Here is a 25,045-nt window from a genome sequence, read left to right on the forward strand (position 1 = left end):
GTAGGTGCGGGGCCTGGTGGGCGCAGGGACGCGGGGGCAGCGCTGTGCCTTGCGGCACTATGGTACTCACTCAGCCTGAGACACGGACACAGTTTGTACGGTAAACCAAACGGCTGGTAGGACGGTCCCACAGACGGCTGCACCTGCACTCCCTGTAGGTGACGGTGATGTCCCTCTTCCTTGCACCTATGGTTGACTTGTGGTAGCGGTGGATTCCCTCCGGTTACCCGCTCCCCGACTGCAATCTGGGCCGGAGGAGCTCTACACTTTGCCCGCAGGCGCTGGCCCTGGGGAAACTGGTGCCCTGGCGGTGGCGGTGTCTCCCCGGTTCAGGTTGGGCTGTTGCCTTCAATCGGGACTTGGTTGTTGGGGGATCTGCGTCCCCGTCACTGACGGATTCGGCAAATTTGGCGACTCCTAGCCTTGCCGGGGTCCGAGAGGCCCCTGCCCTGGTGCTGACTGTCCTTCGGAACACTGCTCCAGACCTCCGGGCACACAGCCAACGGGGTCCTTCCAGGAACCTCCAAACGGTCCCCCTCCAGACAGTCACCGCCATCGCTGACCTTGTTGATCTGGCCCTACACAAAGCTGGACCCTTCAGGCTTTCTTTCTTTGCTGTCACTTTACTTGCTTTCCTCCTTTTCCACTTTCACTACTTTCACTTTCTTAACTCCTCTTCTTAGTTCCTCACACTTGCCCTGCCTGGGCTAATCTGCCTGGTTTCTCCCGCCTCCCGAGTTGTGAGCTCCTCGGTGGGCGGAGCCAACCGCCTGGCCCACCCCCTGGTGTGCATCATCAACCTCTGGAGGAAGGCAACAAGGATTTGTGGTTAGCATTGATATGCCTACCTGGAGTGTGGGGTGTGGTGGTGTTGTGACCCGTGTCCCCTGGCTTGCCCAGGGCGACACACTATTATGTATTGTTATATGTGGTTTGTCTAAAACACAATTTGCACTTGGTTCTTGGTGGTGGACACAGGCTAGTGGAGAATAGGGACAGTGAGGGCCAGCCACCCGGAGCGGGGGAGGTCCAAAAAAGTACGACACCCTCCGCTGGTAGGAAGGGTCATTTAAGGATCTAGGTCAGCATCTACAAACCCTATACCTACTACTGATCTATTGCTTATTCCCTCACACCTTTCTATTTTTCATCTAAGCCTAAGCTACTATTCACATCCTCTTCATTGTCTATAATTGTTGTTTGGAAGACATATGGTGTCTATAGTTTATTTTTCTAACGAATAAAGCTATATTTTTAGAGGTATTGTTTACGTGGTTTGCTCTGTCTATCATACCTCGTTTGTATATTGGTTGTGGTTTTTCGTAGAAGCCGGGACTTCTCAGAGAGACGGGGACATTAATGCCACTACTGGATAATTTTACCCTCTGTTTTGTAGATTATGTTATAGACCATTTGATTTGCTTGGAATAAATGCTCTTTGAATTGCTCACTCATCTCTCGCTCTGTTGATTGTGTGATATGGGAAAAGGACAACGTGACAACTGGTGGCAGCGGCACAATCAACAGAGTGCAGCCTAATGGAGATCCACCAACAGAGTGAGTACAGAAACTGGACTGCTTCTAGTCTAAAGGAGAGAGCCAAAGATCTGGGCCTGAGCTACCAGGGACTGAGTAAAGAAGCCTTAATTGATCTACTTGTGGCTGAGAGCCAGTCCACCTCCTCCCAGATGTTTGATGGACAAACACTGGGGACGGGGATCCCAGCCCCAAAAACCAGTGGGTGTTGTGGTTCGAAGAAGAGATGGCAGCTCTTGGCCCCGCTGTATCTCAGGAATATAAGGAGCAGGCTGCTCCCCGAGCACAGAGGAGACAAGAAGCAATGGAGTCCGACAGAGAGAATAATGTGATTTGGAGCGTAAACCCAGCGATTCGGGTGCCTGTACGGATCACCCGGGCGGACTACAAAGCCATTTGATGAGGCTTCTGGAGATATGGAAGGGTTCTTTAAAGGCCCAGTCACACACAACGACTTACCAGCGATCCCGAAAACGAATCAACCTGATAGGGATCGCAGGTAAGTCGTTGGGAGGTCGCAGGTGAGATGTCACACAGTCAGATCTTACCAGTAGCGACCTGTATAGCGATCTCAGCAGTCACTGTGACCCTGTCACACAGTGTCAAACACAGCGATGTGTCCTGCCCAGCAGGACATCGCCTTTGAAGAAAATGACCTGGACCATTCAGCAACGACTAGCGATCTCACAGTAGGGGCCTGATCGCTGGTAGATGTCACACATAACGAGATCGCTGACGGGATCGCTACTGCGTCACCAAACGGTGACTCAGCTGCGATCTCGCTAGCGATCTCGTTATGTGTGACAGTACCTTAAGGACTTTGAGCAGCAGTGTGCCATGATGGAGGTTCCCCACTCTGGCTGGGTACATTTGTTAGTGGGACTCCTGAACGGATGCCTGGCAGAGGCTTATTGCACCATGGACTCACATCAGAACCGGGATTACAACATTGTAAAGCGGACTATCCTGGATTACCATGCCATCACCCCAGACTCACATAGGACACATTTCCGAGACCTCCCATGCACCACAGGGGGATCATTTAGGAAGTATGCCCATAAGATGTCCCAGGCATGCCGAAGATGGCTGGAAGTGGAAGACGTCTTCACTGTGGAAGATGTTATGCAGGTATTTCTCATAGAACAATTTCTTTACAAGTGTCCCACAGAAATACGGGAGTGGGTGAGACAGCGCACACCGTGCACCTTGGATAGAGCTGCTGCCTTGGCTGATGAGGCTCTTACTATCCGACCACAATGGAGGGGGTTCTGGACAATAAGACACAGCTTGCTCCTGCTCCCCGGCCCTCTCCAGTTATATCTGCCCTTCCAACCAGCCACAGGCCGATGACAACCACAGCTCACAATCCTGGGCCACAACAGTTCCAACCACGCCCTGGGGGAATCACAGAGAGGAGATGTTATGGGTCCGTACAACCTGGGCACCTGCAATCCAGTTATCCCGCAAGGACTCAGAGGAACCTCCACGCACCTCCATCTTGTCCAGTGCATTTTGTGCATTCAATCCCGCCTGAGGAAGAGTTACCACCACCTCTACTGAAGTGTACCGCTGACCCCTGCACCATAGATGCCCCTGTTGGAGTGTATGGCCTCCGGCCTTTGTCACCAGATTCTCATACTGCCCTCTCCAGAATGCACACTGGAAGGAGTACGATGTAGAGGAGATGTTATCGATGTGGACAGCCTGGGCATTTTCAAAACACTTGCCCTGTTGGTCGATTGAGGAATTACCTTGCACCAAATCGACCTGTTCATTCTCTACAGCTGAGCACAATGGGGGAAGAGTTCTCACCCCTTCAAGTTGACTTGCCTAATGATTCAGACACTCATGGTCGCCCACTAGGGGTTTATAGGGTGCGAGCCACAGCCCCGAGTTCCTCTTACCATCAAAGCAAGCACTTACAGGAGGTTGCGCTGGATGGAAAGAGAGTCATTGGATTTTGTGATTCTGGGGCATTTCTCACAATAGCTGATCCCCGGGTGGTTCGGCCAGAGGCGATACATCATGGACCAGGGATTGTTATTGAATTGGCTGGAGGACAAAAAAGGAATATCCCAAAGGCTACTGTGAATCTGGACTTTGGCTTTGGAGTCAAGCAATGTGTGGTTGGGGTGATGAGAGGCCTGCCTGCAGATATTCTCCTAGGACATTATGTGGGAGATCTACAATGCTGATTTGTGGGTGCAGGAAACACAGTTTGAGTGAAGGAGAACGCAAAGGGAAGCTTGTCCTTCCAACCCTACTGCTGTACAAGGGGCTACCTACAGCTTCTCCATCCAATACAAGCGTGGAAGCCAACACCAGAATGCTGATGGACTGTCCCAGCAAGAAGAACTATAGACTACCCACAGCTGAGCAACATGGACTTAAGTGAGATGGCCAGAGGTCTGTGTAGACCTCATGGCATACTCACTTATTCAGAAGGAGGGAGAGGTTGTAATGGTGGGAATTGGGGGAGGTGTATCTTGCTGTACAGATTCCTATTTTATGCATGGTTCACTATCCATTATTTGTACTGCTTCTGTGTACATTGTATTGTTTTTAAGTAATCACCCCCTTTAGTGCAAGGTTATAGCTTCTTGAGACGCTTCAGTCCCTAGGTGTGGCCTAGAGACCACCTACTGTAAACTCTCTGCTTACCTGGGAGATTCAGTCAATCTGTTTGAGAACTTGAAGGAAGAAGGATTGATCCCCTGGGAGAAGCTGGGACTTCTCAGAGAGACGGGGACATATATGCCACTACTGGACAATTTTACTCTCTGTTTTGTGGACCATTTGATTTGCTTGGAATAAATGCTCTTTGGATTGCTCACTCATCTCTCGCTCTGTTGATTGTGTGATATGGGAAAAGGACCCCGTGACACTCTCCTTCAGGGAGTAATGGCTTCCTTCAGGTTCTGGAACTTTGATGGAATTGGTGAGGAACCCACCAGCAGCTCGGCTTGTAAAGCTTCCAACCACCTGGCCCTTATGTGGGCCATAAACTAAGCTGGTGTCCAAGATTCAGCCTCTGAGCTGCTTCCTTTCTCTCCCTCAGAGGGCTTGGTGACTTTTTCTGCATGGCCACCCAGTCTCACCCCTTCCTCCATTAACACTAGAAGTCCCAGAGAGGTCATTTAACATTTCTACCTTTGGAACCCAGAGACGGGTCGAATGACCTGAAGGATTTTAGCTAACATCCTATAATCACCATCTTTTGTTCTGTAATTAAGGCCATTACTGTCGCACCACAGGAGGTTGTTGTTTTCCATTGAGTTTAGCCATTTTGTTTCTAGTTAGTTCTATTCAGTTTGGACTAAAGCGGGCTTTAAATGCTATGATATTTCTAGCAATTGCTAGCGATATTGTACGCAAAAGCACCCGCCCCCGTCGTGCATGCGATATCATGTGATTGCTGCCACAGCGAACATTATCGCTTCGGCAGGGTCACACATACTTACCTAGTCGGCATCGTCGCTGTGACTGCCGAACAATCCCTCCCTCAAGGGGGAGGTGCGTTCGGCGTCACGGCGACGTCACCGCGACGTCACTAAGCGGCCGGCCAATCAAAGCGGAGGGGTGGAGATGAGCGGGACGAACATCCCGCCCACCTCCTTCCTTCCTCATTGCGGGCGGGACGCAGGTAAGATGAGGTTCCTCGCCCCTGCGGTGTCACACACAGCGATGTGTGCTGCCGCAGTAACGAGGAACAACATCTATAAACAACCATTAACAATTTTTGGTTTTAGGACGACCTCTCCATGGTGAACGATTTTCACCACTTTGGAGGACGTTTAAGGTCGCTGGTAAGTGTTACACGCTGCAATACCGTTAATGACGCCGGATGTGCGTCACTAACAACGTGACCCCGATGATAAAACATTAACGATATCGTAGCGTGTAAAGCCCCTTAAGGGTCATTTGACCCTCTTTCGGGACTTCAGGTGGGAGCTCAAAATTTCTGGGACTTCTAGTGTTAAGGCCTCTGACCAATGTGGCTATACTTGCTCTATCACCAGGCTTTTTCGGGCAATCACCAGCTCCCACTCAATCACCAGAGATCTCAGCTAAGCCAAACCGCTCTTTAACTACCACTCACAAAATGGTGCCATCCAACTCACCTCTAGGCATTCCACATCATGGTTCTGCCTTTCACAAAGTAGAGTCTGTTCTGACTTACCATTACATTTTCTCTGGGCCTCTACTCATTGTTCAGTCACTCTGCAATGGGCACACCTTCCTTCTCCACTTTGACCTCTGAGGGTGGGTATTCCTCACCATAGCCTCCACAATCTTCCACTTCTCCAATGCCCACAAAGAATGAAATTTTCATTTGGATCTACGCCACTGTACGCCATTATTGACAGTGCAACAATCGCCATCTTCCATGTCACACCAGCCGTCCCAGTATCATTCAAGGCTCGATTCTACTGACTATGCCAAGTATAGCGTGGCAAGGGAAGTAGTCTTGGGTGACAGATCTACTCCGCCACTGTCTTGAGCTGTAAGTATGGTGGTATATTTTTGCACATATGCTCTATGTATATATATATATATATATATATACATATATATATATATATATATGTGCCGCCCCTGCAGCGGATCGAACCGCTCAGATCCGGGGGTGATGATTACTCATGGCTCGAGGGTCTCCATACCCGGGGGCTAGGGGCCACACTCAAATGGAAAAGGGAGTATTTACAGGGGATTTGGTATAGTTTGTGACGCCACCCGTGGTGTATGGTAATTGGGAGTACCGCCGCTGCCATTGGGAGTACCCGGGGTGATGGAGTGGGGCAGCTAGGTGACGTTGCCCTCCACGGGTAGGGGTAAGCCCCGGGACTCTGGATGGACCTGCAGGGACACAGTGCAGGGGTCAGTCGGGTACTTACTCTACTTACTCAGCAATGAAGCAGACGCTGACAACAGGGTAAACCAAGTCTCTGAACGCCGTTGCCTCTGGAGGGGAGCTCATCCGGGTCCCATCCCCTGCAGTACTGCCGGTGGTCCGTACCTGCCTCCTGGCACAAAAGTTTTAGATTGTCCGTTGTAGCCCAGTAGCTTGGAGTTGTCCAGGCCCCGTTCCCCACTATGGCTAAGTGAAAGAGCCTGCTCTCAGGAGCTCACGCTTGGAATTGAGCTGCTTGTATGGAAGGCCCTATCCCCCTCGTTGCACTAGTGCCCCGATTCTGGAGCTAGTGGGAACAGTCCATAAAGGCTCCGTTCTCTGCAGGTTAATTGCCGGGTTGCCTGAAGCTTCTCCCCGACCTATTGTCCGTGTACTCCGACGTGCCTTCGGTCCTGGACCAGTGATAGGACCAGGCTGCTGACTGTCCTCCCTGACGGGTTCCAGGAACCTAGCTTCAATCCCCTGCGACCGGGTGTCTGACTTCTCTTGGTCCAAACCACCGTCTGCGACCTAGATAGCTTCTCCTGGGAGCCACTACTCCCAACCTTCTCCACTTCACTACTCCTCTCGCTTACGCCTCTCTCTTACTACTCTACACTCCTCACCTCCCTTTTTCCTGACCCCTAGGTGGGCGACCCTATTCCGCTCAAGCCGCCCACTGGTGTGTCTGGTGGATGTGGTGCAGGGTGTATCTAGGATTTGATTTGCTGTTGGAGGCAATACTGTAAGATGGGGACCCAGAACGATGAGGAATTTGAATACTGCACTAAAGAGAAAGAGCGTGCAGTACCCTGTGACGTCCTGATAGTCCAAGGGCGTCACATGGACAATATATGGGCCTCCACAGTGTCTTCTCTTCTCTTATCTTCTAAGTGATTAGATTAGTAAAAGTTCATTCATAGATAGCAGATAACTGTAAAAAAAACTAAGTGGAAAGGCTGTTGAAGACACAGCTCTTAAGGTACCGTCACACATAACGAGATCGCTAGCGAGATCGCTGCTGAGTCACGGTTTCTGTGACGCAGTAGCGATCCCGTTAGCGATCTTGTTATGTGTGACACCTACCAGCGATCAGGCCCCTGCTGTGAGATCACTAGTCGTTGCAGAATGGTCCAGGCCATTTTCTTCAAAGCCGATGTCCTGCTGGGCAGGACACATCGCTGTGTTTGACACTGTGTGGCAGGGTCACAGTGACTGCTGAGATCGTTATACAGGTCGCTACTGCGACCTGTATCGTTCCTGCATTGTTGGTAAGGTCTGACTGTGTGACATCTCACTTATACAGTATATGTTACGTGGGCAAATTATCAAAGCTCTTCATTATCAGGACAGAGCAGAAACCTACAGACCTTGTTATGCAGATAATGAACAGCTGATACCAGGGAACTATTTATGACCTATAGAATTACATAGCTGGGGATGTAAACTGAGGCATTAATTGTCTCATTGATAAGATGTTATGCATACAAAACAAAAATCTTTCCAGTAAAATGGAACTATCTGTTATCATGCTACGTAGAAAGTCTACAAGAGGAAAGTCCATGGTGATATATTCCAAGGAGAAACAAGTAAGCCCGGGCTATATATCATCTTACATTTGTCTGTCACTAATATTATTCGATGATCACAACCTGTTGTGATTAAGTGACAGAAGTGACCATGCAATTTGCCAAGGACAGCACTACAGTTAATTTTTCCTGACCATCACCATGTGGTCAGGTTTCTTTATGTTCTTGACAATCCATTAATCCTACATATCATGATCACTTTAATATATCTGTCACATCAGGATAGAGCCTTATAACATTCATGACCTATTCTTGGGATGCATGAGCAAATTATTGATTCTGGTAGTTTATTATGTGGCCACTAGGTGGCAATGTCCACCAATGATACAATAGATATTACTACTTAAAGGAGTTGTCCGACATAAACTCAAAAATTTTTGTTAAGCTAATCTGTGCTGTATTGTCATATAAAACATCCCTACATTGTTATTTTTTGTTTTCTAACTTTTGTTCCTCTTGAATTATCCCTTTATTCTCTGCAGCTCTTTGTTTACATTCAGCTCCAGCAAATATGATAACTTCCTGTGCTAAACCTCCAGTCAGAGCTGTCACCACCCACCCCAGTGTCCAGCCCCACCCCAGTATCCAGCCTCGTCCCCTGACCACCCCCTGCACACACATTCCCTGTCAGTATTCTGCCTCAGCACTGACCTGTTATCACTACAGCATTGGAAATAACAGCCCCACATCGGGCTCTGCACCCCACACCACATCGGGCTCTGCACTCCCCACCACATCGGGCTCTGCACACCACACACACATATGGCTCTGCACCACACACATCGGACTCAGCACCACACACACACATAGGGCTCTGAACCGCACACACACATATAGCTCTGCACCACACACACACCGGACTCTGCACCGCACACACACATCGGACTCTGCACCGCACACACACATAGGGCTCTGCACACCACACACACATCGGGCTCTGCAACCCCCCCACACACATACACGGCGCCGACCCCCCCACCATCGTTCTGCACCGACCCCCATACCCCCATAGGGAACACATGTAGGGAGTACATACTTATCCCTCCTCGGTCCCCGCTGCTCCTGCACGTTCGCATGCTGTCTGGTCTGGACATATCAGCACAGTAGTGACATCATCGCTGTCCTGAACTGTCAGACACAGACAGCGGGACAGTGATGAGAAGCAGCGCTGCGATCCCTCTCATCAGTGCTTTCAAATGTATCGGCAACACAGATGCTGCTGATACATTTGAATATGCGATCCTGAGCAGGGGGCCCGGTACCGGCGGTGACACCACGGGCAGCCGCCACCAGGCCCCTCCCCTCAGCTCACCGGTCCCACAGCAGTGCAGGTGGAGGTTGCAGGGGGAGTACGAGGTGCGGGGGAATGTGTGGGAGGGTGCAAGGAAGGGGGGCGGGGACTCCACGCACTGTACCCGCCCAGCAGGGCGGCAACATGCTGACCCCAGATTTGCATGTCAAGATGGTCCTGCCCATGTTGACATGAAATGACCGGAAGCAGCAAAATCGCAGCAGAAGCGGTCACCTGACCACTCTGAGCTGGGGGAGAGGGGCTGACAGCAGGGCAGGTAAGTGATCACTATCTACTCACCTACCCCAATGTAGACCAATAGGGAAATAATAAAAAAAAGTCAAAACAAGCTGGATAACCCATTTAATTGTTTCATGATTAGTTCAATTCATGCTGAATAATAAATAATAATAATAATAATAATAATAGAAATAAAAAAATGTTTAAAATAATTTAAAAAATCTAGCATCCTTTCCAGAAGATATTGTTTCAGATCTCTGTATAACATCAGGAGTCTCAGATCATAGAGTGGATCTAATTACATATTTACTGTATAGATTCCACTTTATTATATTACATGGGTACAACTCATACCGTGAACTATTCTGATATCCTTCATCACATATTTTTGATCGTTCCTTTGAGGAAAGTTAGTGACACATTTTTATTAAATTGAATGGTTTTGATAAAACTTACAGTTTTGCGTGTTTCTCTGACTTGCAGGAAATGCACCTCTGTATTGTCGACTGGTTGACTCCATAGATTCCCAACCATGTAAATGTTCCCCCAACTGCAATTGTCCAAAACGTATGTCTTCTTAATGGGTCCACACTAAAGCTTTAATGAGATACAGGTTTATTACAGCTGCATTATGATCATTAGCATAAACTATGGACTCATATTACAGATATTGCTATTTAGTACTATTTTTCCATAATAAGTTATTAAGCATTGGTATAGCCAGTACTTTCCTACTTCTGTGTAGTGATGTTCTGATGGTACTACATGTAACTTCTAAAGTTGTCTGATTTTGAATTACCTACGATGCTTGTTCTGACCTCTATCAATAAACATAGAGCACTAGAGGACCCATTATGATAATGCATTACACATGCTAGCTGTGTCCCCGCATTGGTATGTGGAAGAAGGTACTCTGGTCAGATGAGACCAAAGCAGAACTTTTTTGGCTAAATGCAAAATACTTTGTGTGGTGGAAATCTAACTCTTCACTAGAGTTGAGCGCGGTTCGTGGTTCGTGGTTCTCCAGTTCGCGGCTCGAGTGATTTTGGGGCATGTTCTAGATCGAACTAGAACTCGAGCTTTTTGCAAAAGCTCGGTAGTTCTAGAAACGTTCGAGAACGGTTCTAGCAGCCAAAAAACAGCTAAATCATAGCTTGGTTTCTGCTGTAATAGTGTAAGTCACTCTGTGAATCAAACTATTATCACATTTCAGTGTATAGTGTGCGTGAACAGCGCCTTCAGATCACTGCTGTTTCTATAATGGCGATCGCCATTTTTTTTTTTTTTTTTTCTTGTCTTCCTTCCCTAAGCGCGCGCGTCTTGTGGGGCGGGCCAGCATGTCAGCCAATCCCAGACACACACACAGCTAAGTGGACTTTGAGCCAGAGAAGCAACGGCATGTGTGATAGGATCTGCATGTCACATGTCCCTGCATTATAAAACCGGACATTTTCTTCACGGACGCCATTATCTGCCTTCTGCGTCTTTGGTGTCAGACATCACTGTCGCAGCTCCGTCTTCCTGAGTCCTATAGCCGATACAGCTGTATGCGCTGCATACACAGCGTTAGACAGCTTAGGGAGAGCACTTTATAGCAGTCCTTTTAAGGGCTCCAACCGGCAGGGTCAGAGAGCCATAGGTGACAGGTCCTGCAAACAGCAACAGCGTCTGTGTAGCCCAGGTCAGGGATTTCCTACCTGCATTTCACCATTAGGAGGGAATAGAAAGGCAGTCTTCCATTCCTCTACCCAGAGCACCACAATCCTGCCACTGTACCCTCTTGTCCTCTGCACACTCCAACTGATAACTAAGCCATTATACTAGCAAACACTCAGTGTACCTAGTGGCATCCTATACGTGGCTATTGGACTTTGCTATAGTCCCACTAGTGCAAAGACATTTGCAGAGCGCGTCTGCCTGCATTGCACACTACAACTCATTCTAACCAAGCCATTATACTAGCAAACACTCAGTGTACCTAGTGGCATCCTATACGTGGCTATTGGACTTTGCTATAGTCCCACTAGTGCAAAGACATTTGGAGAGCGCGTCTGCCTGCGTTGCACACTACAACTCATTCTAACCAAGCCATTATACTAGCAAACACTCAGTGTACCTAGTGGCATCCTATACGTGGCTATTGGACTTTGCTATAGTCCCACTAGTGCAAAGACATTTGCAGAGCGCGTCTGCCTGCGTTGCACACTACAACTCATTCTAACCAAGCCATTATACTAGCAAACACTCAGTGTACCTAGTGGCATCCTATACGTGGCTATTGGACTTTGCTATAGTCCCACTAGTGCAAAGACATTTGCAGAGCGCGTCTGCCTGCGTTGCACACTACAACTCATTCTAACCAAGCCATTATACTAGCAAACACTCAGTGTACCTAGTGGCATCCTATACGTGGCTATTGGACTTTGCTATAGTCCCACTAGTGCAAAGACATTTGCAGAGCGCGTCTGCCTGCGTTGCACACTACAACTCATTCTAACCAAGCCATTATACTAGCAAACACTCAGTGTACCTAGTGGCATCCTATACGTGGCTATTGGACTTTGCTATAGTCCCACTAGTGCAAAGACATTTGCAGAGCGCGTCTGCCTGCGTTGCACACTACAACTCATTCTAACCAAGCCATTATACTAGCAAACACTCAGTGTACCTAGTGGCATCCTATACGTGGCTATTGGACTTTGCTATAGTCCCACTAGTGCAAAGACATTTGCAGAGCGCGTCTGCCTGCGTTGCACACTACAACTCATTCTAACCAAGCCATTATACTAGCAAACACTCAGTGTACCTAGTGGCATCCTATACGTGGCTATTGGACTTTGCTATAGTCCCACTAGTGCAAAGACATTTGCAGAGCGCGTCTGCCTGCGTTGCACACTACAACTCATTCTAACCAAGCCATTATACTAGCAAACACTCAGTGTACCTAGTGGCATCCTATACGTGGCTATTGGACTTTGCTATAGTCCCACTAGTGCAAAGACATTTGCAGAGCGCGTCTGCCTGCGTTGCACACTACAACTCATTCTAACCAAGCCATTATACTAGCAAACACTCAGTGTACCTAGTGGCATCCTATACGTGGCTATTGGACTTTGCTATAGTCCCACTAGTGCAAAGACATTTGCAGAGCGCGTCTGCCTGCGTTGCACACTACAACTCATTCTAACCAAGCCATTATACTAGCAAACACTCAGTGTACCTAGTGGCATCCTATACGTGGCTATTGGACTTTGCTATAGTCCCACTAGTGCAAAGACATTTGCAGAGCGCGTCTGCCTGCGTTGCACACTACAACTCATTCTAACCAAGCCATTATACTAGCAAACACTCAGTGTACCTAGTGGCATCCTATACGTGGCTATTGGACTTTGCTATAGTCCCACTAGTGCAAAGACATTTGCAGAGCGCGTCTGCCTGCGTTGCACACTACAACTCATTCTAACCAAGCCATTATACTAGCAAACACTCAGTGTACCTAGTGGCATCCTATACGTGGCTATTGGACTTTGCTATAGTCCCACTAGTGCAAAGACATTTGCAGAGCGCGTCTGCCTGCGTTGCACACTACAACTCATTCTAACCAAGCCATTATACTAGCAAACACTCAGTGTACCTAGTGGCATCCTATACGTGGCTATTGGACTTTGCTATAGTCCCACTAGTGCAAAGACATTTGCAGAGCGCGTCTGCCTGCGTTGCACACTACAACTCATTCTAACCAAGCCATTATACTAGCAAACACTCAGTGTACCTAGTGGCATCCTATACGTGGCTATTGGACTTTGCTATAGTCCCACTAGTGCAAAGACATTTGCAGAGCGCGTCTGCCTGCGTTGCACACTACAACTCATTCTAACCAAGCCATTATACTAGCAAACACTCAGTGTACCTAGTGGCATCCTATACGTGGCTATTGGACTTTGCTATAGTCCCACTAGTGCAAAGACATTTGCAGAGCGCGTCTGCCTGCGTTGCACACTACAACTCATTCTAACCAAGCCATTATACTAGCAAACACTCAGTGTACCTAGTGGCATCCTATACGTGGCTATTGGACTTTGCTATAGTCCCACTAGTGCAAAGACATTTGCAGAGCGCGTCTGCCTGCGTTGCACACTACAACTCATTCTAACCAAGCCATTATACTAGCAAACACTCAGTGTACCTAGTGGCATCCTATACGTGGCTATTGGACTTTGCTATAGTCCCACTAGTGCAAAGACATTTGCAGAGCGCGTCTGCCTGCGTTGCACACTACAACTCATTCTAACCAAGCCATTATACTAGCAAACACTCAGTGTACCTAGTGGCATCCTATACGTGGCTATTGGACTTTGCTATAGTCCCACTAGTGCAAAGACATTTGCAGAGCGCGTCTGCCTGCGTTGCACACTACAACTCATTCTAACCAAGCCATTATACTAGCAAACACTCAGTGTACCTAGTGGCATCCTATACGTGGCTATTGGACTTTGCTATAGTCCCACTAGTGCAAAGACATTTGCAGAGCGCGTCTGCCTGCGTTGCACACTACAACTCATTCTAACCAAGCCATTATACTAGCAAACACTCAGTGTACCTAGTGGCATCCTATACGTGGCTATTGGACTTTGCTATAGTCCCACTAGTGCAAAGACATTTGCAGAGCGCGTCTGCCTGCGTTGCACACTACAACTCATTCTAACCAAGCCATTATACTAGCAAACACTCAGTGTACCTAGTGGCATCCTATACGTGGCTATTGGACTTTGCTATAGTCCCACTAGTGCAAAGACATTTGCAGAGCGCGTCTGCCTGCGTTGCACACTACAACTCATTCTAACCAAGCCATTATACTAGCAAACACTCAGTGTACCTAGTGGCATCCTATACGTGGCTATTGGACTTTGCTATAGTCCCACTAGTGCAAAGACATTTGCAGAGCGCGTCTGCCTGCGTTGCACACTACAACTCATTCTAACCAAGCCATTATACTAGCAAACACTCAGTGTACCTAGTGGCATCCTATACGTGGCTATTGGACTTTGCTATAGTCCCACTAGTGCAAAGACATTTGCAGCACGTCTGCCTGCGTTGCACACTCCAACTAATTATAACTAAGTTGCATTGTCAGGGATATTTATTCTTTATTATTCTACTGTTAATAAAGCTAGACCACCACTGCAATCTTCACCACCTCTCAATTTTTACTACCACATTTTCAGTCCACAATCTTGTCGCAATCAACATGAGTGGCAAAATGACAGATGCTGGTGGAAAGGGGAAGAGGCGTGGTGGAAAAGGCAAAAAAGGTTTTGTCCGTGGGGAAGGTGGCAAAGCTCCATTATCATCTGCTGAAGATAGACCATCTACCAGCAAAAGTAAGATGTCTACTACTTACCGTGGACAATCCGATGTGCTCCCTTTGTTACGGACACGAACAACAGGAACAAAGGTAGATGATGGGCAAAAAAGGAAAATGCTTGAATGGATCTCAAGTGGTCCAACAAGTGCCCTCTCTGCCACTTCAAGTACCGCATCCAAAAAACACCAGTCCTCTGAGTTGTCATCCCAATCAAACTTGCTTTCTCCCAGCTCTGAAGTCTCCATCAGCCCTGCACAGTATGGTGGAACTGAGATGGCTGAGTCTGCAGAGCTGTTCAGTCACACTATAGCCTGGGAATCAGAGGTCTGCTCCCAAGCTACAGTGAGTACAGAACAGGAAATGGTCTGCAGTGATGCCCAGAACCTTTGTGACTCAGATTCAGGCCGTGAGGACCAAGTTTCTGAGCATAATGTTGACCCTTTGTCACAAACTGTAACACCTGTGGTTATAGACAATGAGGAACATACTGATGAAGATGAGACGCAGATACCCGATTGGGATGACAACTTAAATATTCCGTCAGGGCAAGAAGAGGCTCGGTCTGAGGGGGAGGGGAGTGCAAACACAACAATTGATGATGACGTTCTAGATCCCACCTACTGTCAACCCCCAGTCAGGCACTCGAGGAGGTCAACAGAGGCGGTGGAGGAGGATGCAACCGACGACGAAGTTACCTTGCGCCTTCCTGGACAGAGTCGGAGCACTGGTAGCACGTCTACAACTGCATCCTCAGCCACCACTCTGCCTATGAGCATTATTCGGGGTGGATCAACAGGTCGCATGGCCTCTAAGCCTTGCCTAGCCTGGTCCTTTTTTCACATCGAAAAAGATCGCCCAACTCATGTGATATGTAACATTTGTCATGATTCTGTTAGTAGAGGTCAAAACCTCAGCAGTTTGACAACTTCTTCCATGAATCGTCACATGACTAAATATCATAAGTCCCGGTGGGAAGCTCACCGTGCTGCAATGCGGCCTAGTGGAGCGAACCATCCACCGCCCGCCCCTTCCACTGCATCCGCGCGCTCTTCATCTTCTAGGACTGTGGGGACAGCTGCCACACCTGTTTTTCCACGCAAAACTTCCACCACTGTAACCGCAACAGGCAGTTTGCTTGTAAGGTCGTCAGTTGGTTTGGAAGGGGAAACAAGTGAGTGTGTACAGCTCTCTCAGACATCGATAGCACCAACGTTGGATGAAGGCAACATCATGTCTCCGCCTGCACTTTCCTCACAAACCTGCATTTTTCAAGGGACACCCTACTCAACACCGTCTACACACAGCAGCCAGATCTCTGTCCCTCAGATGTGGTCAAATAAAAGGCCACTTCCTCCGACCCATGACAAAGCTAAGAGGTTGACTCTATCCCTCTGTAAGCTGTTGGCTACCGAAATGCTGCCTTTCCGCCTAGTGGACACACAGGATTTTAGAGACCTTATGTCTGTCGCTGTGCCCCAGTACCAGATGCCTAGTCGCCACTACTTCTCTAAGAAAGGTGTGCCCGCGCTACACCAGCATGTCGCACACAACATCACCGCTTCCTTGAGAAACTCTGTGTGTGAACGGGTGCATTTCACCACCGATACTTGGACCAGTAAGCATGGACAGGGACGTTACATGTCGCTGACTGGGCACTGGGTAACTATGGTGATAGATGGTGAAGGGTCTGCTGCACAAGTCTTGCCGTCCCCACGACTTGTGTGTCAATCCTCTGTCTGTCCAAGTTCCGCCACTGCTTCTGCATCCTCCACCTCATCTGGGTCCTCCACCTCCGCCCCAAGCCTGCCTGGTCAGGCCACCAGCGTTCTCACTGCGCAGAAGGAATCACGCACCCCTCATTACTATGCTGGCAGCAGAGCGCAACGGCATCAGGCGGTCTTTAGCTTGACATGTCTTGGTAATAAGAGTCACACAGCTGAGGAGTTGTGGTCAGCTTTGCGGTCCGAGTTTAATAAATGGTTGTCTCCACTCAAACTGCAGCCTGGTAAGGCCGTGTGCGACAATGCTGCAAACCTGGGTGCGGCACTTCGCCTGGGCAAGGTGACACACGTACCTTGTATGGCTCACGTGTTGAACCTTGTCGTGCAGCAATTTTTAACACACTATCCCGGCCTAGATGGCCTTCTGAACAGGGCACGAAAACTGTCAGCTCACTTCCGCCGTTCAAGCGCCGCAGCAGAGCGACTTGCATCGCTCCAGAAGTCTTTCGGCCTGCCGGTTCATCGCCTGAAATGCGATGTGGCGACACGCTGGAATTCAACTCTCCACATGTTACAGCGACTGTGGCAGCACCGCAGAGCCCTGGTGCAATACGTCATGACGTATAGCCTGGGCCAACGAGATGCAGAGGTGGGGCAGATCACCCTGATGGAGTGGTCTCAGATCAAGGACCTATGCACCCTTCTGCACAGTTTCGACATGGCGACGAATATGTTTAGCTCTGACAATGCCATTATCAGCATGACGATTCCAGTCATTTACATGCTGGAGCACACGCTAAACACTATTCGGAGTCAGGGGGTGGGACAACATGAAGGGGAGGAACTACAGGAGGATTCATATGCGCAAGGGACAACAACATCACGAAGGTCCAGACGTTCATCATCACCAACGCAGCAGGCATGGGACCATGGGGGACAGGGATCGACAAGGGCGCATAGTAGCAGGCGAAATGTTGAGCAAGGTGCAGGAGAACATGAAGAAATGGAGGACGAACTGTCCATGGACATGGAAGACTCAGCGGATGAGGGAGACCTTGGTCAAATTTCAGTTGAAAGAGGTTGGGGTCAGATGTCAGAGGAAGAAAGAACGGGTAGCACCTCTATGCCACAAACACAGCATGGACTTGGTCCGCATGGCTGCGCAAGACACATGAGTGCCTTTTTGTTGCACTACCTCCAACATGACAGTCGTATTGTCAAAATTAGAAGTGATGATGACTACTGGATTGCCACACTATTAGATCCCCGGTACAAGTCCAAATTTTGTGACATAATTCCAGCCATAGAAAGGGACGCACGTATGCAGGAGTATCAGCAGAAGCTGTTACTAGATCTTAGCTCGGCTTTTCCACCAAACAACCGTGCAGGTGCAGGGAGTGAATCTCCCAGTTGTAACTTGACAAACATGGGACGGTCTCGTCATCTTCAACAGTCTACCCGTACCAGTAGGACCTTTTCTGGTGCCGGTAACAGCAATTTTATGGAATCTTTTCATAATTTTTTTAGACCCTCTTTTGCAAGGCCACCAGAGACAACAAGTCTGACACATAGTCAACGGCTGGAGAGGATGATACAGGAGTATCTCCAAATGAACATCGATGCCATGACTGTGCAACTGGAGCCTTGCTCCTTTTGGGCTTCAAACCTACAAAAATGGCCAGAGCTCGCAACTTACGCCTTGGAGATTTTGTCGTGTCCAGCTGCCAGCGTTGTCTCTGAACGTGTATTCAGTGCTGCTGGGTGTGTGCTGACAGATAAGCGCACGCGTCTGTCCAGTGACAATGTGGACAGACTGACGTTCATCAAAATGAACAAGTCATGGATCCAGAAGGAATTTACTACCCCTGTGTCATCCTGGGGAGAGTAAATGCTTGTGGATTTGGAATGTGCTTGATGCAAATCAAAACATCCTGTTTGCAACTAGGGCCCAAGTGCTGCCACTGATGGGGTGGGTGTCTGTGTGGCCCAATTTTTGGAAAAAAGGGAGACTCCGCTTGGAGTAACCCTTGCTTGCTGTGTTTTTAAAAGAAGCCAAGATGAACAGAGCTGGGATCAGGAAAGACTTTGCTACCTACCCCGGTGTCATCCTGGGGACGGCTAAGAATAGCGTATTTTTGAATGTGCTTGATGCAAATCAAAACATCCTGTTTGCAACTAGGGCCCAAGTGCTGCCACTGATGGGGTGGGTGTCTGTGTGGCCCAATTTTTGGAAAAAAGGGAGACTCCGCTTGGAGTAACCCTTGCTTGCTGTGTTTTTAAAAGAAGCCAAGATGAACAGAGCTGGGATCAGGAAAGACTTTGCTACCTACCCCGGTGTCATCCTGGGGACGGCTAAGAATAGCGTATTTTTGAATGTGCTTGATGCAAATCAAAACATCCTGTTTGCAACTAGGGCCCAAGTGCTGCCACTGATGGGGTGGGTGTCTGTGTGGCCCAATTTTTGGAAAAAAGGGAGACTCCGCTTGGAGTAACCCTTGCTTGCTGTGTTTTTAAAAGAAGCCAAGATGAACAGAGCTGGGATCAGGAAAGACTTTGCTACCTACCCCGGTGTCATCCTGGGGACGGATAAGAATGGCGTATTTTTGAATGTGCTTGATGCAAATCTAGCTGTGAAGTGTACAACTGGGGCACAACTGCTGCCACTGAATGGGTGGGTGTGTGTGGGGCCCAATTTTTGGAAAAAAGGGGAGACTCCGCTTGGAGTAACCCTTGCTTACATTGTTTTTAAAAGAAGCCAAGATGAACAAGTCATGGGTCAGCAAAGACTTTGCTACCTACCCCAGTGTCATCCTGGGGACGGCTAAGAATAGCGTATTTTTGAATGTGCTTGATGCAAATCAAAACATCCTGTTTGCAACTAGGGCCCAAGTGCTGCCACTGATGGGGTGGGTGTCTGTGTGGCCCAATTTTTGGAAAAAAGGGAGACTCCGCTTGGAGTAACCCTTGCTTGCTGTGTTTTTAAAAGAAGCCAAGATGAACAGAGCTGGGATCAGGAAAGACTTTGCTACCTACCCCGGTGTCATCCTGGGGACGGTTAAGAATAGCGTATTTTTGAATGTGCTTGATGCAAATCTAGCTGTGAAGTGTACAACTGGGGCACAACTGCTGCCACTGAATGGGTGGGTGTGTGTGGGGCCCAATTTTTGGAAAAAAGGGGAGACTCCGCTTGGAGTAACCCTTGCTTACATTGTTTTTAAAAGAAGCCAAGATGAACAAGTCATGGGTCAGCAAAGACTTTGCTACCTACCCCAGTGTCATCCTGGGGACGGCTAAGAATAGCGTATTTTTGAATGTGCTTGATGCAAATCAAAACATCCTGTTTGCAACTAGGGCCCAAGTGCTGCCACTGATGGGGTGGGTGTCTGTGTGGCCCAATTTTTGGAAAAAAGGGAGACTCCGCTTGGAGTAACCCTTGCTTGCTGTGTTTTTAAAAGAAGCCAAGATGAACAGAGCTGGGATCAGGAAAGACTTTGCTACCTACCCCGGTGTCATCCTGTGGACGGCTAAGAATAGCGTATTTTTGAATGTGCTTGATGCAAATCAAAACATCCTGTTTGCAACTAGGGCCCAAGTGCTGCCACTGATGGGGTGGGTGTCTGTGTGGCCCAATTTTTGGAAAAAAGGGAGACTCCGCTTGGAGTAACCCTTGCTTACATTGTTTTTAAAAGAAGCCAAGATGAACAAGTCATGGGTCAGCAAAGACTTTGCTACCTACCCCGGTGTCATCCTGGGGACGGCTAAGAATAGCGTATTTTTGAATGTGCTTGATGCAAATCAAAACATCCTGTTTGCAACTAGGGCCCAAGTGCTGCCACTGATGGGGTGGGTGTCTGTGTGGCCCAATTTTTGGAAAAAAGGGAGACTCCGCTTGGAGTAACCCTTGCTTGCTGTGTTTTTAAAAGAAGCCAAGATGAACAGAGCTGGGATCAGGAAAGACTTTGCTACCTACCCCGGTGTCATCCTGGGGACGGCTAAGAATAGCGTATTTTTGAATGTGCTTGATGCAAATCAAAACATCCTGTTTGCAACTAGGGCCCAAGTGCTGCCACTGATGGGGTGGGTGTCTGTGTGGCCCAATTTTTGGAAAAAAGGGAGACTCCGCTTGGAGTAACCCTTGCTTGCTGTGTTTTTAAAAGAAGCCAAGATGAACAGAGCTGGGATCAGGAAAGACTTTGCTACCTACCCCGGTGTCATCCTGGGGACGGTTAAGAATAGCGTATTTTTGAATGTGCTTGATGCAAATCTAGCTGTGAAGTGTACAACTGGGGCCCAAGTGCTGCCACTGAAGGGGTGGGTGTGTGTGGGGCCCAATTTTTGGAAAAAAGGGAGACTCCGCTTGGAGTAACCCTTGCTTGCTGTGTTTTTAAAAGAAGCCAAGATGAACAGAGCTGGGATCAGGAAAGACTTTGCTACCTACCCCGGTGTCATCCTGGGGACGGATAAGAATGGCGTATTTTTGAATGTGCTTGATGCAAATCTAGCTGTGAAGTGTACAACTGGGGCACAACTGCTGCCACTGAAGGGGTGGGTGTGTGGGGCCCAATTTTTGGAAAAAAGGGAGACTCCGCTTGGAGTCACCTTGCGGTGTTTTACATGACTTTAGAAGGGCGTGCCATGCCTATATCTGTGTGTCCTCCTCTTTTTCCTTGTCCAGCTGTTTTGTTTTCGCATGAGTACATGTCCTTGTCACTTTCCCATGTGTTTGTGTTGTGTTGTGAGTTGTTTGTCACCTTTTGGACACCTTTGAGGGTGTTTTCTAGGTGTTTTACTGTGTTTGTGATTGCCTGCCATTGTTTCCTATGGGCTCGAGTTCGGTTCGTCGAACGTTCGACGAGCCGAACTCGAGCCAGACCCCCCGTTCGGCGAACCGCCTCGAGCCGAACCGGGACCGGTTCGCTCATCTCTACTCTTCACTAACACTGCTTTAGTTCATATTCAGTAATAAAAATACAAGGGTGGAGGGATAAACACAATGGCACGGACTACACGTTTCAGCGATTGGTGTTCACCTTCATCATTGTCCATGCACCAGTTGCTGAAATGCGTAGTCCGTGCCATTGTGTTTTTACCTCCACCCTTGTATTTTTATTGCCGAATATGAACTAAAATAGTTTTTTAAATATGGACATAATTAAAAGAGAAATTTTATGCAATCCTGAATTGGATTACCACTGGATATTGTTCTTTCCTTATTTGAATTTATTGGGTGTTACTTCCACTCTTTCTTTGTGGAATTCTTTGGATACAAATTTTGACATCTGCCACAGTGTGTTTTTCTATTTAAATATACTGCCAGAACTAAAATGGATGGTTTAGATGTAATCATATTCATATGTGAATGGCCCAGTCACAGTCCAGTCCTAAATCCCACTTAGAATTTTTGGTAAAACATGAAAATTTCTGTTGACGGACGCTCTTCATCCAATCTCACTGAGCTACAGCTCTTTTGCAAATAAGAATGGGCAAAAATGTCGGCCTCTAGTGCAAAGCTGTTAAGCCTGCTTTACACGAGACAACCGATTGTGCGATAGCACGATCGATCGTACCCGCCCCCGTCGTTTTTGCGTCACGGGCAAATTGCTGCTCGTGGCGCACAAACTCGTTTAACCCCCGTCACATGTACTTACCTTCCGGACGACCTCGCTGTGGGCGACGAGCGTCCACTTCCTGGAGTGGGAGGGACGTTCGGCATCACAGTGATGTCACACAGCAGCCGGCCAATAGCAGTGGAGGGGCGGAGATGAGCGGGATGTAAACATCCCGCCCACCTCTTTCCTTCCACATAGCCGGAGGGTGCCGCGGGAGGCAGGTAACGTGTGATGCCATGGAAACGATGAACAACCGTCACTTTTTTAATTAAACAATTTTATGAAACCTAGCGACGAGTACGCGACTCACGATTTGTGAGCGATACTGCATCGCTAGGAGGTGTTACACGAGACAACATCGTGTATGATGCCGGATGTGAGTCACGAAAACTGCGACCCCGACGATGCATCGCATGATCAGTCGTCTTGTGTAAAGCCCGCATTAGAGACGTCCCCAAAAGACTTGTAGCAGTAACTGCAGAGAAAGGTGGACCTACAAAGTATTTAATTTAAAGGACCTGAATATAAATGCACATCACAATTGTCAGATTTTTATTTTTAACTTCTTCACCACCCAGCAATTTTTCATTTTTTTCACTTTTGTTTTTATCTCCCCTTTTTCCAAGAGCCATAACTTTTCTATTTTTCCATCAATATAGCCATATAAGGGCTTGTTTTTTGTAGAACAAGTTGTATTTATAACTGAAACCATTCATTTTGCCGAATAATTCACTAAAAAAAGAAAAAAAAATCCAAGTGCAGTGAAATTGTAAAAAAAAGTCCAATTTCACAATGTGTTTTTTAAATTATTTACAATGTTCAATATATGGTAGAACTGACTTGAAAATATGATCCTCCAGGTAAGTACGAGTTTCTCAACACCAAACATGTTTACTTTTCTTTTAATTTAAGTAATGAAATAAAATTCAGAATATTGTAGAAAAAAAAATTGCTTTTGGCGCCATGTTCCAAGACCCATTTTTTTTGCTTTTAAGGATCTGGGGCAAAGTGATGGCTTATCTTTTGCACCTTAAGCTGACATTTTTACTTATACCATTTTTTAGTAGATGTGATGTTTTGATCACCTCTTATTTTATTTTATTTTATTCTAATGTTGCAGCTGCCAAAAATAACGTAATTCTGGTGTTTTTCATTTTTTTTTCATTACGCTGCTAACCGACCTGATTGATTTATTTTATATTTTGATAGATCAGAAATATCGACCCGCTCCTGTCAGAAGAGTGTGCGGCTGTGCCAGGTGATGTGATGCGAGACTCGCGCCAGTCTCTCACAAGTGTGACTCCGGCCTTACCTGGAAAATCATGCAGCCAGGTCAGTTTTATAGTAACATGAACATTGTAAATAAAACCCCAAAAAAACTATTGTAGAATTTAACTTTCTTTGCTATTTCTCCAAACTTGGAATTTCTTTTCCTGCTTACCAGCACATCATATGATAAATGAATGCTGTCATTCAAAAGTAAAACTCATCCCGCAAAACGCAAGCCGTCAAATGGCTATAGCGATGGAAAAATAATAAAGGTATGGCTCTTGGTATAAGGGAATTAAAGTGCAAAAATGAAAAATCGCTCTGTCCTTAAAGGGTCAGACATCGCTCACAGGATTTTTAAGAAGTATATGGATTCTTTTCACATCATTGCTTATAAGATAATTACTCGGCAATGTCCATACGGGACCCGTTGATTGCAGTCTGCCACACATTGCTTGGCCCTCCATTCTGAATCGTTCCTTCAATGAGAACAGACAAAAACCCAACGACCATAACCACCATCTGGAAGGCGTCTGTCCACACAACGGCCTTTAGTCCTCCCTGGCAGAAAAATGAAACACGCACTCACTGTAAATGAGGAATAGCAGTGATATACATACCATGTGTCCACCCATATCCTGTCCACCGCCATTAACTTGAGAATGGTGGCAGCTATAGGCATAGAAGTGGTCTCTGGGTATAGTAAAGTAGCCATGCGCTACGCAATGAAACCACCTATAGCGCCACCCGGTGGAAAACAACGGAGTTAGCATTTTTATCTCGAAAACGGAACGAGATAGAGAAGAAAAGTGAATTACAAAGTTGCAGGGCATCATCAATTCAATATGAATCGACACCTTGCATACACAAATGCTATGATATGAAACCCATGACCCCCCCAAAACATCGAATGCTGGTCACGCATATGGCGCTCATTTAACTTTGATGCTCAAAGTGGCCCCCGTCAGCTGCAATGCACATCTGGACTCTGGACAGCATACTGTATCTTACTGCACATTGTGAAATATGGTAGGTGACACGTTTGCACAAGCATCTGTAATACATCGTCGTAGGTCCTGCAATGTTGGTGGAGGGGTCGCATACACCTGCTGTTTGATGTGATCTCACAGAAAGAAGTCCAATGGGGTCAGGTCAGGTGAGCGTGGAGGCCACTCCACACAGCCACCATACCCAATGACTTGTAGGAAGGTCTCCATGAGGAATCGCTTCACGTCCACAGCCTTGTGAGTTTTACACGTTCTAATCATAGCATTTCTGTATTCAAGGTATCAATTCATATTGAATTGATGATGCCCTACAACTTTGTAATTCACTTTTTTTCTCTATCTCGTTACGTTTTCGAGATAAAAATGGTAACTCCGTTGTTTTCCACCAGGTGGTGATATAGGTGGTTTCATTGCATAGCGCATGGCTACTTTACCATCACTAGACACCACTTCTATGCCTATAGCTGCCGCCGTTCTCAAGTTAATGGTGGTGGACAGGATATGGGTGGACACACTCTATAAAGTTA

The 25,045-nt window shown here is 47.5% G+C and overlaps 1 protein-coding gene across 2 annotated transcripts in view; it reads right to left on the reverse strand.

Annotated features, from left to right (window-relative positions):
* Positions 1-25,045, reverse strand: part of SLC5A12 (solute carrier family 5 member 12) — a 130,940-nt gene that overhangs the window by 29,699 nt on the left and 76,196 nt on the right. For both annotated transcript variants that reach the window (XM_075326511.1, XM_075326512.1), the window contains exons 5-6: positions 23,918-24,072; positions 10,004-10,144 (exon numbers count right to left, since the gene is read on the reverse strand). In XM_075326511.1, coding sequence (XP_075182626.1) covers positions 10,004-10,144; positions 23,918-24,072 — 296 coding nt within the window. The remainder of the gene's footprint in view (positions 1-10,003; positions 10,145-23,917; positions 24,073-25,045) is intronic.

Source organism: Anomaloglossus baeobatrachus, chromosome 10 (assembly GCF_048569485.1).
Source record: "Anomaloglossus baeobatrachus isolate aAnoBae1 chromosome 10, aAnoBae1.hap1, whole genome shotgun sequence".
Lineage (NCBI taxonomy): Eukaryota > Metazoa > Chordata > Amphibia > Anura > Aromobatidae > Anomaloglossus > Anomaloglossus baeobatrachus.